The 17743-nt window shown below is 32.8% G+C and overlaps 1 protein-coding gene across 1 annotated transcript; it reads left to right on the top strand.

Annotated features, from left to right (window-relative positions):
* Window positions 1–1726: 1726 nt before the first annotated feature.
* Window positions 1727–2982, top strand: LOC110727966. The gene has a single exon (XM_021907556.1). The coding sequence runs from the start codon at window positions 2072–2074 to the stop codon at window positions 2636–2638; it is 567 nt and encodes a 188-aa protein (XP_021763248.1). The 5' UTR covers window positions 1727–2071; the 3' UTR covers window positions 2639–2982.
* Window positions 2983–17743: the final 14761 nt, after the last annotated feature.

Here is a 17743-nt window from a genome sequence, read left to right as displayed (position 1 = left end):
ACCACGGACACCAGCGAAGGGCCTGACAAAGAAGATCACGGACACCAGCAAAGGGTCGTGGCAAAGAAGATTACGGACACCAGCAAAGGGTCGTGGCAAAGAAGATTACGGACACCAGCAAAGGGCCGTGGCAAAGAAGACCACGGACACCAGCAAAGGGCCGTGAAAGAAGACCAAGGACACTAGCAAAGGGCCGTGGTAGCAAAAGTTCGTTTTTTTTTTTTAAATAAAAAAAATTGAAGGCGACATCAACATAGTAGTGCAACTCAATCGACTTCAACAAAGTGCGACTTTCCAATCGTAACGTTCGTGTTACTGCCGTTACGATTGCGGGAGGGTGTTAGGAATATAGGAAAATATATTATTCTGATATATTTTCCATATATATCTCATAATATTATATTTAGGAAAATAATATATCTTAGTGATATTCTAAGATAGATTTATGGAAGTTTATATGATAGAGTTTATATTGTGTAGGTTATCTTTTGTAGGCTATAAATAATAGCCAAGATCATCAATACAATTCAAGTTATTCTCTCATAAATAATTTGTCAGATAAAGATATATCAAATATTTTAAAGTTGTACATAACATTTAATGGAGGTAGTATATAATTCCCACTTATCAACAATAAGCTAAGCTTTGAAGGCTAAAACTCATGAACCTATTTGAACATACTTGGTGGTCTAAGACATCTAAAACTCATTTTATGGTGCGATCCTCCTCTACATTCTTAAGTTGACGATATATACCTTACATAGCCATCTAACGTAGATGTACTCGTGTTTAGATAATATATCGATCAACAAATCTACAACATAATAGGATATTGATTATTGATCCTTTGATGTTGTTTTGTATATAGGAGTTCAGGTTCATAACATTTTGATTCATATGCATTACGGAGTACATAATATGTCTACTTGTACTTCAGCTTCAGATACAGATGCCTGTTATTCAATTTGTTTGCCTTAGATCCTCCATTTCGATTGCATTTGAAAGAAACGTTATTCGTTGGTCTAGTAGCAACATCATTCCAAAATCGAGCAATCTTTGTGTTAATGCTAGGGATGAACTTCATTAATGTCATGAAAAATCGATCATTATTTGAGATAGCTTAAATGTCCTCATCCGTGTGGACTATTTCAAAGGATGTACCACTACCTCTCCATAAGATGTAGAGATGAAGGGATAGCATAACGAAAATGTACATGTACACGCCTAGGCCAACCCAAATTGTCTCCTAAGCCCAAACCACGTCAATTTTAAATGCAATTTAAATCTTTATACTGCCATATTCAATTCACCTCACTTTCATGTCAAAATCTGACCTAATATACCCGTTCTAAAACCACTCAAAAAATATTCGATTCAGATTTCAACTTGCATGAAAGCAATAATTTATTATGACATCAGTTTGAAATTAAACTTGATCCGAACCGATCTCATCAAACTTGACTCGAACATTTAAATTGACACATATAAGTCCATTATCCAGATTTGATACGATGTATATAAGCGTTACACCTTACACCATCGACCTCGACCCCATTATCCCCCAAATAAAGAAAGGAAAAATACAATAATATCATAATGGTCACAAAACACAATAAATCCATGTATGTCATAAGCTCATGTGACATGCCTATAAATTTTTTAATATGCATTAAATGATTTGCCAATTTATTATAGAGAGCTATAATTATTGACACCCCCAAGATGGTTGTGAAATACAGATGTACGTACACGTAACAAAAATCACCCAATTCGTTCCCCATAATATATTAGGCCAAATCTCCCTCCAAACTTTCACATATATAGTCACTCTCTCTCTCTCCTCTTCATTTATTCCTCCAGCCTAGTACCACCCACTTTCCTCCTCTTCTCCTCAACCAAAAAACTACCTTCTACCCATGTTTTATCACTTCTTTCTCCACTACCCCTTTTTAATAAATCTTCCGAAAAGATATTAGAGATATAAGATATCGAAAAATATATCCTGAAAAAAAAAAAAAACACACTTCTAAAACTCCTCAGAAATCCATTAATTTGACAAAAACGCGAACAAATGGAAGGAATTTCAGCTAATGTGTACAAAGGTATAAGAGGGTATTGGAAAAGAAAAGGGTATAAAAAGCTAGTCAAAAACAACAGAAATAATGTCCAAGCCGGAGACCCGGTTGTTGACACCGGGTCGGGTTTGGAAACAAAACCGGGTCAGGGTCAGGGTCAGGGGCGAGGGCGGAGGCGGAGATTCTTTCGGGTAAAAATAGGGCGAAGGATGCGGATCTGGAGGAAGGTAGTGGGCATGCCTAAGAAGTGGCTGACCCGTTTAAGGGATGCATATGTGAATATGATGCTTAACTTAGCTAACTCCGGGCTTGCGGTTGGCAGTGCCGCAGCCGGGTTTGGAGGATCCGTTGAATATAGCGGGTTTGGGTATGGATATGGTAGTAATAATGGTAATAGAGGTCAACTTAAGGAATATGATGAGAAGATGATTGTTGAAATTTATAAGTCTTTGATCATTGCTCAAGGACAACTTGGAAATGGTGCTAATAAAGTTACTACTACTACTAACTCTCAGCAGCAACTTCTTAAGAGTCCTCCAAAAATTACCATTTCTGCGCGGTAACTTTTTTTTTTTTTTTTTTTTAATTTTAATTTAAAAGTTTTTTTTTTTTTAGATTAATTGATTATGAGGTAAAAAAAAAAAGGTTGGAACATGTTACTAGTCTTCCTACTAGGCACTAGCTAGTGCTCCAAGCTGACTTCTATGTCATGTTCTTGAATCTTGATCATTGATGTGTAAGGGTATTTTAGACTTTTAATTTTGATTATTAGAATAATAAAATCTCATTAATTAATTTCTAGGTATGTTAATTGTTATTCGTACCCCTAAGAAATAATGTAATCTTCCAATCAACTATGTATAATTGTTTACATCATACTTTTTAAACTATTTAATCCTTTCTCTCATTGAACTTGATTTTTGTTAAATTGTAATCATCTTCATTGCTTTATGTATTTTGTCAACTAATTAAATGCAAATTGATAGGAACAACATGCATTATATAATGGGCCATTAATTTAAGAAAAACATACATCATATAATGAATACGTTAATGTAGTCGTTAGATTAAAGGATAACTGAATAATTAAATAGGTATTAAATTATATTCTTAAATTAAAATTATAACATTAATAGCACCGAAATATATTTTACGTCAAAGTATAACACTTATTTATAGCTTTGAAGGCTATGTATAACAAACGAAACTTAAAGAAGTATAGGTAGTAGCGTATGTTATTTGATTAAGATATAGGATTTTGAGAGTCTAGAATAATGTGTTTTATACTCCTATTTTGACTACTATTTTGGCTACTTAATCAAAGAATAACACGAATATATACAATCAAACAACTTATAATACTTTTTTTTTTTTAATGTGATTTGGTAACAGAATTGACAAAGACATACATGTAATGAAAAATACAAATGGGTTAACGTTTTACTCAAAAAAAAATTGCAACTTTAAAATAAATACTAAAGATGTTGCTTAATAGATCCATTATGTTTTATATTTCTCAATACTATTCAAGTAATGTTTGATTTTGTTGTGAATAACTCCACGGCCGTAGTCCTGTGAGTAGTTTAGTATGTCAAATTAATTACTCCCTCCGTCCCCGAATGATAGTCACTATTTTCATTTTTGGACACCTAACATGTTAGTCACATTTCACAATTTTAGGTCTCATATAATAACACAAAATGACCTATGTACCCTCATTTTTTTTGGATGTATTATCTGTGCTTCCCAAAACACCCTCATATTTGCCTTTGTACTTGTGCCTTAATTGAATGAGTTGTCTCCCTTTTTAATAATGACAATCAGTTTCTCTCTCTTCTTTTTGTTTTGCACATGATTGAATTTTAGTTCCCATGTACTTTATTTATTTCTCCTTAATTCCCGTGATTTTCACCCAAAAGTGACTATCATTCGGGGACGGAGGGAGTACTAAAAAAATAAATTTCCTAATATAAATGTACTCATTGAGTCGATACTATTATAAAGCTTGTTATATACATACGGGTGTACCGTAGATCTACAATAATTGTCATCTATATATAATTACTCAGTATTTATTAATATAATTTAATTTTTTTTTATAATGTACTCTTTGAGTCATTGTTATTGTTTTATTTTAATAAATACTCATAATAATGTTGTTTTATGAAATTATGATATAGTAGCATAATGAACTCTTGTCCCCTAAAAATTAAAAATCTTAGTTGTGCTAATTTAATGTGTGAATATTTTTATTGGTATTTTGATATGCTTATTATGCTATTATAGATTATTTATTGAAAAATAATACATTTTTAAAATGTTGTAAAGAATGCCTTCAATGGTTGGTTAATTCATTTAATACCGAGTAGCTTTTACGTTTTTGAGATGTATGTACGGTAATGATAATATGAGAAATCCACAAAAGAAAAACAGATAAGCATTTGCTCAACTTCCACCAAAACTACTTTTAATTAATTTTTTTTCATAATCTACAGATTTTTATTTTTTGGGTGATTTGAGTCCGGTTCACAAAACACAGCACGTTCCCTAATCCGTTACCTAAAATACAAACTAATGGAATAAAACAAACTAAAAGTTAATTACATACGAAATTGAGTATGAAATATCCAACAAAACCAATCATTAAAAATGGAGTAATAAAAATTATATCTTCCATAAACAACTTTTTGGTTTCATCAAGAATTTGGGAAAGCAAAATCCATTTATAGTTTACCAAAACTCTAATTGAGATCAATTGTTCCTCAACAGGGGTTGTCATTACATGGAAACATTAAATTTAAGTAAACTAACATTACCAACTACCATAATAAACTTTTACATGTTGTTCCAAAATTGATTAATTAAGTATTCACACCAACAATGATAGAAAATCATAACAAAAAGTGTAATTTATCGAGTTGTTTATTAGTATGTTCCTTTTCTCTGTAGAAAATTTGTGTCAATACTTTTGAACATCATATGTTGGGAGTAAGTAGTGTTTTGTCAATCCTTTTAGAATATCATGTTTTGAGTAAGTAGTAAGGCAATATTACTAAATGTTCATTTAAGCATTTGTGAAAACAAAGTATTAGTCTACAAATACTAGATTCAAAATCAATTAAACAAATTTTTAATTTTATTCAATATGAGAATTTTGCATACAATCTCTAAATTGTTTTATTGATTCAATGTCGACGTTGAATTTGGCTCGGCTCACAAACCAATTTGGTTATTACTTGATGAAGGACCATCGAGGCTCGATCTCAATCAAATATAATTGTATTAATTGCATTGTTTTATATATTTTAATTAATTTGAGTGAAATAAATTAATAAAATCAACTCAATTAAGTTAATTTAATCAAACCAATTAACTTTCAAGGGTTAAAACCAATAAAATGGTGGACTATTAATCTATTATTAATAGTTCATTAGTTCATGATTAATAAGTTTAATTTAAAAGCCAAATACGCATGATAAACTTCATTCCAAGAGTTTCCCCAATTTTTAAATAGAGTTCTTTCTAGTCTCTACCTCATTTAAAGGAAAAACTCATATTATAACCTAGAAGGATTGAGCAATGAAAGAACAAGAAAACTCTTAACTACAACATTCGGTAATAATGTGGTAAGTCAATGACATGATTGAACCAAAAGAAATTCTTACTAGAGTTTAAGGGCCTGTTCCGATTGACTGAACTCAGCTGAACTGAACTGAACTGAACTGAACTTATTAATTAGTGATTTTTAACTACGGATTAGTGATCTTTGATTATTTATTGATTATTTATTACTATACATATGTGTATATACAAATGTACATATTAAAATATTTACGGAAAATATATTATAAAATGTATGGAAAATATATTAAAAACTTGAACCTCTAAACATTTTAAACACATATACTATTTATTATTATTATTATTATTATTATTATTATTTATTGATGATTATTATTAGTATTATTATTTCAATTATTATTGTTATTATTATTATTATTGTTATTATTATTATTATTATTATTATTATTGTTGTTGTTGTTGTTTTTGTTTTTGTTGTTGTTGTCGTTGTAATAAGAGCTTAAAAGAATGAAATTTGGCGTTATATCATTAGCAATATCATTAGACATAAATTAAGAGCTGAGCTGAACTGAACTGAGCTGAACTGAACTGAACTGAACTGAATTTCAACGGAACAGAACAGGCCCTAAATTTGTAATTTTTGATGAGTTAGTGCGTGAACTACTAGTAATAGATAGATTTTAGCACTAGCATAAAGCTAGGTAAATTGTAGAGTTGAGTATTAGCATTAATGAGCTAGCTTAGAGAAATATGTATTACTATTAATAATACTAGATTAATTAAGACGGACATTAAGTCGAAAAAGATTAGTATCAACCTAAAAGGAAAGATCACTTTTAGCTTAAGCTTCACAAAGTTGAAGTTGAACTTGAGTAGGCATTTTGACATATAATGACAAGTCACGAATTCTTTTAATAAAGGGAACAACAGTGTTTTTACATATCTATTTAACTATAAGTAGCAATGTGATACTTACAAGTTACAACACTAATGAGTTCCATTTGTTCTCTCTAACTCATCGAAACATTTTTGCTAACATCGGTAAAATGTTACTATTATGGAGCAATTTCTTATAAGTAATATACGTGCTATTCCAATTTTATTCAATGTAATTAATGAAAACTCGTATTATTTTGCAACTTATCATTAAGGGCCTGTTCCGATTGACTGAAATGAACTGAACTGAACTGAGCTGAACTGAACTGAACAAAACTTATTAATTAGTGATTTTTAACTACGGATTAGTGATCTTTGATTATTTATTGATTATTTATTACTATACATATATGTATATACAAATGTACATATTAAAATATTTACGAAAAATATACTATATAATTATAATTATAAAATGTATGGAAAATATATTATAAAATGTATGGAAAATATATTAAAAACTTGAAACCTCTAAACATTTTAAACACATATACTATTTATTATTATTATTTATTGATGATTATTATTATTATTTATTGATTATTATTATTAGTATTATTATTTCAATTATTATTGTTATTATTATTATTATTATTATTATTATTATTATTATTATTATTATTATTGTTTTTGTTGTTGTTGTCGTTGTAATAAGAGCTTAAAAGAATGAAATTTGGCTTTATATCATTAGCAATATCATTAGACATAAATTAAGAGCTGAGCTGAAATGAACTGAACTGAACTGAATTTCAACGGAACAGAACAGGCCCTAAGAATATTTTAAAATTTTCCTACACTGAATAAACGAGATGAAGAAAATAAAAGAGGGAAAAAAGGGTATTAGAGCCTGTTCTCATACGTTTATTTTCAGTTCATTTTAATTCAATTTAGTTCAGTTCAGCTCCTAATTTCCTTCTCTTATAAAATATTCAGTTCAGTTCAATTCGGTTCAATTCAGTCAATGAGAACAGACCCTTAAGTTTTTTTATTTTTTATTTTTTTTAATAACAAAAGGTACCTGGAAATAATTACTAGTCCCATCTATGGAAACCTAAGCATACTAAAATAAATTCATTCATGACTAATTGCTGCTACTAAAAATAGAAATTATCTTTGATTTGAATAACAAAAGCATAATTTTACAGAAAGATCATTAAACTTCAGGAGAGCAGCACATTATGGAGTAAGATTTAGGATCATGTATGGGTAGGGTCCAACCAAGATTGGGACGAAGTCTCATGCTATCTTCTTCGTTGGGAATCTTTGGATGTGACCTAGTATTTTAACCTATAGTCCCAAAAAATTAAATAAATAAATGAAAATTTCCCTTGGTTCACACGAATCACACTTTCATAAATTTAATTTCAAGCTCCCCCAAGCTCTACATTACATGTGATTGGCAACTTTGATGTGAAGGCATTTATTATCATTGGTGACACTTTAGTAAGTGGTGGATCTTTACCAAGATCTTCCAACAACCTTATTAAGGGGAGGGTTGAGGGTGGTTTTGATGCATTATGAAGATACTACAATTTTAAAAGTTTTGTTGTACAATGTAGTAATATAGAAAAAGAAATAAAACAGAACTAATTAAATGGTTGAGCATACATTCAGGATCATCATGAGTAAGAACTTTTTCTTTTGGACTTCTTATTGGTTTTTGGTTTAATTTTAGCTCACTTCATTTGTAGTTATTGTTGTTGTTAGTGCATATCAATTTAATTTAACTTATCTTAGTTTAGTTTAGTTCATTTCACTTCAAGTCCTTTAATCAATTTCAATCTATTCATTTAGGGCCTGTTCTCTTACGTTGAAATTCAGTTCAGTTCAGTTCAGTTCAGCTCAGCTCAGTTCAGTTCAGTTCAGTTCAGCTCCTAATTTCCTTCTCTTATAAAATATTCATTTCAGTTCAGCTCCTAATTTCCTTCTCTTATAAAATATTCATTTCAATTCAGTTCAGTTCAGTTCAGTTCAGTTCAATTCAGCTCAGTTCAGTTCAGTTCAGTTCAGTTCAGTTCACTTCGGTTCAGCTCAGTTCCGTTCAATTCAATTCAGCTGAGTTCAGTCAATGAGAACAGACCCTTAGTCATAAAAAACAAAGCAATAATGTATCTTTGCTATGTAACTAATACATTTGAATAATTCATTATCATCAAGCTTTTAGCTTCCCGTTTAAATTGTTGCCAGCTATTAGGCGAATACAATTCAATATAGGGTGTAACGTGTAAGTTGATCAATGTTTTTATTACCCAAAAAAAATAATATAATAATAATAATAATTATTATTATTATTATTATTATTATAATAATAATAATAAAGTATATGTCCTAATCTGATCTGATTTGAACAGAAAAAATAATAATAATAATAATAATAATAATAATAATAATAATAATAATAATAATAATAATAATAATAATAATAATAATAATAATAATAATAAGGAAATTTTGATTTTTACCACCTTCAAATAACGACTTTATTGAATTTACCACCTCCAAAAAAAAAAAGATTTACTTTACCACCTTATAAAAAAATTAAACATCAGTTTTCCCACCTAAGCCTAACTCTGGTGACGGAAACCACCAGTGGGGCCCTCCATAACAGCTAGTTTTTGAAATTATCCCCAAATTCTCTCGATTTTCCTCCTATTTAAACAACCTTCTTCATCTCCACATCAAATTGTTGAAGATTGAAGTTTTTTTTTTTTGCAATTTTCTTTACAAATCCTTAATTTGGGTAGTAAATGAGCCAAAGTTCATCTTATAATTTGCTTATAGCTTGGTTTTTGGTCTGATTTGTATCCTTAATGGCTTAAGGATTGCAAACAAAAACGTGTTTGATCTTATAAATACCGAATCCGTGGATGAGCAACAACAATTACTCGTACCTGAGCTGCTTCAATTTCTGTTTCCTGAACCTGATTGTTATATGACAGAGGTTTCAGAAAACAAACGGCGACGAAGAATAGATTCGACTTTTGGAAAAAAATTGTTCTCGTAATTCGGAGGTAGTGTGACCATTTCTACTGCCAAATTTTCATTGAAGTTAATTGTATTTGAACACAATTACCATAATCTAACCCTAATTTTACTGCCTAATTGAAATATCAAAAACCCCCAAATTAATTTACACTTACATGAACCCTAATTATTTACAATATGAAATTGGGGTTGAATTAATAACAGAAAACATGCAATTTCAATTATACTTAGCAGTTGTAACATAATCACGCAAACAATTGCAAAAAATTACAACAGAATTCATGAAAATTGCTTACCTTTTCGCTGTTTGTCGTCGAACAGTTCAATTGATTCAGGGCCGAGTACAATCTTCAATAATTTGATAATTTGAGGATGTGGGATTGTTAAGGATCACCCAAAATCCGAATTTGTGAAGAAAATGGCAAAAAAAAAAAAACTTCAATCTTCACGAAATAGATGTAGAAATGAAGAAGTTAGGTTTAAATCAATGGGAAATCGGGAGAATTTGGGGATAATTTCAAAAACTAGCTGTTATGGCGGGCCCCTCTGGCAGTTTCCGTCATCGGAGTTAGGCTTAGGTGGGAAAACTGATGTTTAATTTTTTTATGAGATGGTAAAGTAAATCTTTTTTTTTTTGGAGGTGGTAAATTCAATAAAGTCGTTATTTGAAGGTGGTAAAAATCAAAATTTCCTAATAATAATAAAAAAATTGAAATCATTAAAAGAATCTATGTTACCATATTTTAACATAATGCAATGAATGAGTACATTATAATTAATTAATTATGTATTAATGAATGAGTACTAATAAAATCATTTGAAAAATAATAAAAGCATTTGAATTAAAAATAATTTGAAAAAAAGGTAGGTTGAAAAAAAATTGTTAACATAAAAAGGTAGGTTAAAAAAATATATGTTAACATAAAAAGGTAGGTTGAAAAAATATCATCTAAAAAATAATAAAATCATCATTATTTCCCGTATTACTGGTACAAGATTTACCACATTTTTTCAATATATTTTAGTTAATTTCCTTATACAACTATTTAAAAAATGAAGTTGCAAGTCTCAAATTAAGCAGCCTCATATACGTACACTACTCCATAAATTTTTTTTAACTGCAAAATTTTTACATTACATTGAATAATTTGCCAACTTTTTTTTTTTTTTTTACATAGTAGTTTGCTTTTTCATTTTCCCTCCTATAACGTATTGAAGCTCGTAAATATGTTTTATACTCTATGTCTCTATCACTATCCACATAGGTCCCTCTTTTTTTTTTGTCTTTATCTCTCATCTCTTAAAAAATTGTCTAGAAAACCATAAAAATAAAAATGTAACAACTAAAAAAAATGAAGGAAGTAGAAGTCTTAAGGCCTCCTATAGTCCTATCCTTAGAATCACGGTTGTTGTGTTTCTAAGAAATAATGGGTCATATCAAATTATTATTGGGCAAAGGCTTGGACTTTTATTGGCTCGAGCTGTTACGGGCCAGACTTTACTAATTGTGCTGGTTCAATGTCTTATCACATTGGACCATATGGATCATGGGTTAGTAGCCATGTCATGTATTTAATGCTCTTGGTTTTGAAATTTGCTACTTTGGGTAATTGGGCCTTGTATTTGATCTCAGGTATGGACTATCTTATTTGAAAGTGGGCTAAGGCTAATAGTACTGCAACTTTGAAAGTGGGCTAAGGCTAATAGTAAATGCAACTTTTTCTAAATATCACTCGTACAATGATTTTCCCAAACTTGCTCCGCTCCAAACGGAATTAACTTAGCTAGGTGGTGAGCAACAAAATTTCCCTCTCGCTTAACATGAGACCAACTAACAAAATCAAAAGAAGAGCTAATGAACATAACATCATCAAGGTCATTATCTAAATCAGTAAAAAAAACTTCGAAGCATTATGCAGCCTAGTGATAAGAAGCTAACAATCCGTCTCTAATATCACCTCCTTGCACTCGTATCTCTTGCCCAAACGAGCAGCGAACTGAAGTGTTATTCCCTCCGCCACTTCAGAAGGCCAATAGCCCCTCAACCTTCTGACACCTGCAAGCAGAACTTCGCCTCTAGAGTTGTAAGCCACAGCATCGAGGCTTATCCAACCATTCACACTCAAACAAGCATCAGAATTAGGGCATGTTCACTTCAGCTCCAATCAGTTCAGTTCCTAATCTCCTTCTCTCATAAAATATTCAGTTTGGTTCACTTCAACTCAGTTCAATAAATATGAACAAGTCGTTAATCTTTATTTTCCCACCTGGTGGGGGAAGCCACTTCTTCAAACTACGGGTAGCAGCAGAGGTTGATGCATTTCTATAGATTTTCACAGTATATGCATTATAATCAAATACAAGCCGAGAAGCTCTATCAATACTATGAGTATAAAAAGAGAGTAATGCTGGCTTGTGCATTGTCTGAGTAATTCATATCTCAAATTAATTGAAAAGAACTCTTTTAAGTTGATCTTGAAAAGTTATCAATACCATCTCTTAAATAATTCTACCAGTTCCATCACTTTTCATTGTTATTCATCTCGCTTATTTAAACTTAAGAAAATAAAATACTTCTTCCGTTTTACAAATATTGCAACATATACCATTTTAAGAAATTTCACAAATATTGTTACATTAGCCTATTTGCATATGTTTTTCCCCTTTCTCTCTCCTTATAATTAACATGAGTTGCTATCTTATTCCTCTCTATCTCTTTCTCCTTAAAATTTGTGTTTCATCTTCATGTTGTAATGTTTGAAAAACAAAAAAAGTATAACTTTCCAGACAATTAGGGTCTAGGGGATTAGGAATGGAGAGAGTATTATGTCCTGGGTTACGATTTTAATAGGGTTTACACCAGAGGCGAAATAAATAACATAAAATATTAGATAAGCATTTACACCCGGATGTAAGATAGAAAAAATTATGAGAAGTCGAAAGTTGTCTAGGACTCCCGCTTCTCGAATCCCTCGAGGCACGATTGAAAAGAACTAGCAAGTGAAGTTATGCCAAATACGAGTAAATGTTTGAGTATTCAATTTGAAGACAATTTAAAATTTTATTGTTAGATGAGCTTAGATATTTGGATTTTGCTATTACAATTCAACGCTGGCAATTCCTCTGACCTCCACGAGCATCTGCACAGAAATTTCAAAGTGGAAATGACTGCCTATCCTCACATCAGTACTTCAATAACTACTGTATTTGTCCACGTCTCTCTCATCAACATTGAGCAATTACATCTACTCTTTTTTTTGGTCCATTTTCTGTGATAATTTTATCACGTTTACTTACTAGTTTGATTTTTTTTTTTTAAAAAGCCCCAAAACCTAACATTATAATTTTTAAGAAAAATTGCCGGGAATAATCCGACCTTTGGATCATCCGCTCAAAATAATCCCACCTATTGATTATTTTTAAATAATCCGACCTTTATACCCAATCCGCTTAAAATGGTCCCAACCGGTCATGTAACCTGTAATAACAAGTTACTTGACACGTGTCGCCCTATGATTTGTCAAAAAAATAAAAATAAAATAAAATAAATTTTAAAAAAAGTTAAATGTTTTTTTTAAAAAAAAAAAAAAAATTAATAGTACCACCACCAGCCCAAGTGGCTGCGGTCACCCCTGACACCAAGCCAAGTGGCTCCGATCACCCAAACCCTCAGCGCCGGCAGCGCGCCTAAACCCCCTCCCCTGATCCCCCGCCTCCCTCCCTCACGTCTCACGAAACCACTGTCCCCCTCCCTCCCTCCCTCACGAAACCACCAACCAAACTCCATCACGAAAGTGCCAGCCCCCAACCCCAACTCTAGCGCTAGCGTCGCGACGACCAGCACCCTCCCTTCCAGCCCACAAATTCTAGGCATAGGCAAGGTTTCCGTCACAATCCCAACCCCTTTTACTGCCGCGCCGTCCTCCCCGACCTCAATTCAGGCCGTGCGACCTCAATTCATCTAGCGTGGTGGATTTCAATTTCCGAAAGGGTTTTGGGGTTGGGTTAGGATATCAGTCGATTTCAGGCGGCGGTGGATTCGGGTCTAGTTGGAGCGGTGGTTTCCGGTCTGGGTGGGGTGGTAGTTCTAGGGTATGGGTTTGGGTGGTGGTGGCTGGTGGGGATGGTGGTGCCTGTGGTGTGGCTTAGGTGTTTTTTTTTATTTTTTTTTTTGTATATTCTCTTACTTTTTTTATTGTTAATTTTTTTTATTATTATTTTGGACGAATCAAGTTATGACACGTGTATATTAAACTTAATTAAAAAAAATTACCTCTTCAACCGGTTATACTGGTTACCCGGGACTATTTTGAGCGGATTGGGTATAAAGTTCGAATTATTTAAAAATAATCAATATGTGGGATTATTTTGAGCGGATGAGCCAAAGGTCGGATTATTTCGGGCAATTTTTCCTAATTTTTAACATACAAATTGATAAAAAAAAAATACTATGTACTTATTAAGAGGAGAGTGGGTCCCACTAATGAATTTGTTAACAGTCGGATAACGACATGATTATCGTGTAGAAACTAAAATGTATTTTGGGGTTACAATGTAGATTTTTCAAAAAAGAGGGCACATCGTAGAAAACGGAAAGTTAGAGGGTTAAAATGCATTAAAAACACACACACACACACACACAAAAAAAATTAAATGATAGTTGTTCTCAAAAGTGGTCATTTGAATGGTAGTTGTTGACAAAATTTCCTACAAGGAAAGTGGTGCAAAAAATAATGGAGGGAATATTTAAGAAATGACCTGGAGGGGACAAAAAATTCGAGTCTGACCGAATCTAGGTTTAATTAACGTCAAATCTCATGTCCAAATTTGCAAAAAGTGGTTGGGTTTTTCTTGGATTGGGTTTAGATTTTTAACTAAAAAGTGCTTTCCCTAATAATGCTGCATAATGATTTAATTCCCAATATACGATCCCTCTAATATTTTCTACTCTACCATCCAAGCCATCGATTCAACTTGAACCATTTTTTTTTAATATGATACTAGTGGTTTTTGGCTTAGTAGATGGTTTTAAAGGTTATAATTTTAGAGGGGGGGGGGGGGATCATTCTCTTCTTTCTCAAGTAGAGTTTTTCAATTGAAAACCGTTGTTTGAAGTAGTGGTTTTAGGTTTATAAACGCTTTCGGGCTTATAAATCCCTACTTCAAATAGTTGTGTTTTCCTTTGAATCGAAAAATTGGCTTTTTTTCTTCGCATTGATGTGGTTAATTGAGATATTATATAAGGCGGACCGTAATTTTAGAATTGGATCATTTATTAACATTATTAAGGGATATCGCTCCTTTGACCTATGAAGACATTTCTTTGTTATTGACTAGGATTGTTTTCCTATATATATAGACTGTTAAGCGGCACCTTTTTATATTAACCACCACTTTTCATTCGTTGTTGAATATCTTAAGTAAAGCATGTACCTTGATCAAAAGCCTTAAATTTTCCCTCTTACCTCTCTAATGCATCCAGGCACCAAAAGCCTTCCATTTTTCATCAAGGGTGATGACCTTAATACTAGGGGTGGCTACATGATATTGGCTTTGACTTTGAGGAGGGAAGAGAGAGAATGACGCACATAAGGATAGAGTTATAGGGAAAAAAAAGAATAATGGTTGAAAAGTGTGGTAAGGGGCGCAGTGATGCAAGGTGGTGGCACTTCTGGTTGCATGGAGAGAGAGAGAATTGTGAGAAAAAGAGAGATTTGGAGAAGAAAGGATTTTTGTCGTTGGGGGCTGCATATGTGTGATATTCATGGATCATGGTGGCACTGGGAGCAGGCAATTCAATGATGTCGATTTGCGATATGTGAATAGAGGCGACTAATTATGGGTTAGGGCGAGGACGGGAGAGAATGATGGTGGGGTGGTAATTAAGGAAAAAGAGAGTAGAAAACTTTGGGTATAATGCTAAGGAAAAGAGGATGCTTGCTTTGCTTTTCTATTTTGGATAAAAGTGTAAATCCTATCCTAGTGAAGATATAAGCAGCAACACGTGCCCTAATGACTTGAGTCTTCGAGAACATCTGGATCCGCTTCAGCAATGTAATCGCCTTCTTTTCTAATTCCCCGAGTGAAGAGAAAGAGAAAGGAAGGAAGCCATGTAATACCCCTCGTGATTGATTTAAAAGGATTTGATATACTACTCATATCAACAAGATGCATCTTCCTTTTAGAGAGCTCATATGCTAAGATACTCCATAGTTAAGCGTGTTGGCTGGGAGTAGTCTTGAGATAGGTCACCTCCTGGGAAGTTTTCCCGGGGTGCACATGAGTGAGGAAAAAATGCATTGAAAGGACTCGTGTTGGTTTGTGAAGACGGTTGTTGGCCCTTGATGCGCATTTTGTGATAATAGGCCCCTCCCTAATTTGTTTCGGGTCAGGGTGTTACAAGCCATACCCAATTGCCCAACTAGATTCGTACTTAACCCGACCCAGTTCTGATGAGCCGCATCAGCTAGGGGTGTCCGTTCGGTTTTCGGTTTGGATTTAGTCCAAATCCAATCCAATCCGAAATATAATTCGATTTTCGATTTTCAATTTTCCAATCCGATCCTATCCGAATTTCTATCTTGATCCAATTCGATCCAATCTGAATTAAAATTCGGTTATTTGGATCCGATCTGAAAATCCAAATTATAATACATTTTTTTAGCGCCTATTACAATTATAAAAAAAAAAGATTTACTATAAATAAAAGTCTTCAAAATCATGATTAAAATAAATAGTTCAATGTCAAGTCATTAATTAATTAATACAAAGTCTCTCTAATTTATTTTATGTAGTAGTAAGTATTTGAACTAAACTTCAAAATATACAGAAATCCATATTTATACAAGCTTAATTTTACAATTCGGTTTTCGGTTTGGATTGGATCCAATTAGGGTCAATCCGATCCAATCCGAGAATCCGAATTTCCAAATAACCTTAATCCGATCCGATTTAAAGTTCGGATCCGATCCGATCCGAATTGATAATTCGGTTTGGATTGGATTGGATTTCGGGTTTTATCCGAATTATGGACACCCCTATCAGCCACAACCCGTACGTCCAGGAAAAAAGTATAATCTAGTCTATGTTAAAGGAGAAGACCCTATCAAGTCAACACAGACATCACGAACACGATCTTAGGAATAAAGTAACAAATTTGCAGGTCTGAAGACCCTGTCGTTCCCTCCATATACCCAATGCGAACCTTCTTTCTAGCTGAAATCCCATATCGATAACTAACACTAACAAGAGTATCACGAACAACATCATGCCGATGTTTAATGCCAACCATACCAGCACACGACACCGCATGATCACCAACAATATCCCTAATAAAAACCCTTGAACAAGCAGAGCACGACGTCGTGTTAAAGAACAATGGAGCCCTAATTGGTAGCACAACACACATCGATAAGTCTTGACATTCATCGTCTGAACCAACCCCGAAATAGGGACCGCCCGAAGCCAAGCAGAGGTGTGATCTCTCCTGTGATTTGCATAATGCTGATTGTTAAGGAGTTAAAGAATAGGTGGATTCTGCAGAAGCGGTAACCTTTGTGAACTACTACTACTACTACTACTACTACTACTACTACTACTACTACTACTACTACTACTACTACTACTACTACTACTACTACTACTACTACTACTATTATTATTATCATTATTATTATTATTATTATTATTATTATTATTATTATTATTATTACTATTACTATTATTATTATTATTATAGATTTTAACACCACACAAAAACGCGAAAATTGTTTTTAACACCCCATAAAAAAAAATTGATTTTAACACCAGATAAATTTCCGAAAAATTGGTATTATCACCACTTAACTAATTCCGTTTAGGGATCCGTTAAGTGGGCTCATAAGCCACATGTCGTGTTATTATTGGCCAAAAAAAGAAAAATAAATAAATAAATAAAAGAAAAAAAAAAGAAAAACCTAAAACTACCCATCCACCACCACCGCCCTCTCCTCAACTCATCACTGCCTCCTCGAACCCACCATTGGCGCCGCACGACCAACCCCAACCGCAATACATGATGACCTTGGACAAGGTCTCCAGGTTCGATGGCTGGAAGCACAGGTTCTACCTGATGTCAGCCCCAGCCAGACGGGAAAATTATGAATTCCGTCTGTACAATAAGAAGC

The sequence above is a fragment of the Chenopodium quinoa genome, unplaced genomic scaffold (assembly GCF_001683475.1).
Source record: "Chenopodium quinoa cultivar QQ74 unplaced genomic scaffold, ASM168347v1, whole genome shotgun sequence".
Classification (NCBI taxonomy): domain Eukaryota; kingdom Viridiplantae; phylum Streptophyta; class Magnoliopsida; order Caryophyllales; family Amaranthaceae; genus Chenopodium; species Chenopodium quinoa.
Note: the sequence above shows the minus strand (reverse complement) of the source record. Positions and strands in the feature narration are given on the sequence as shown.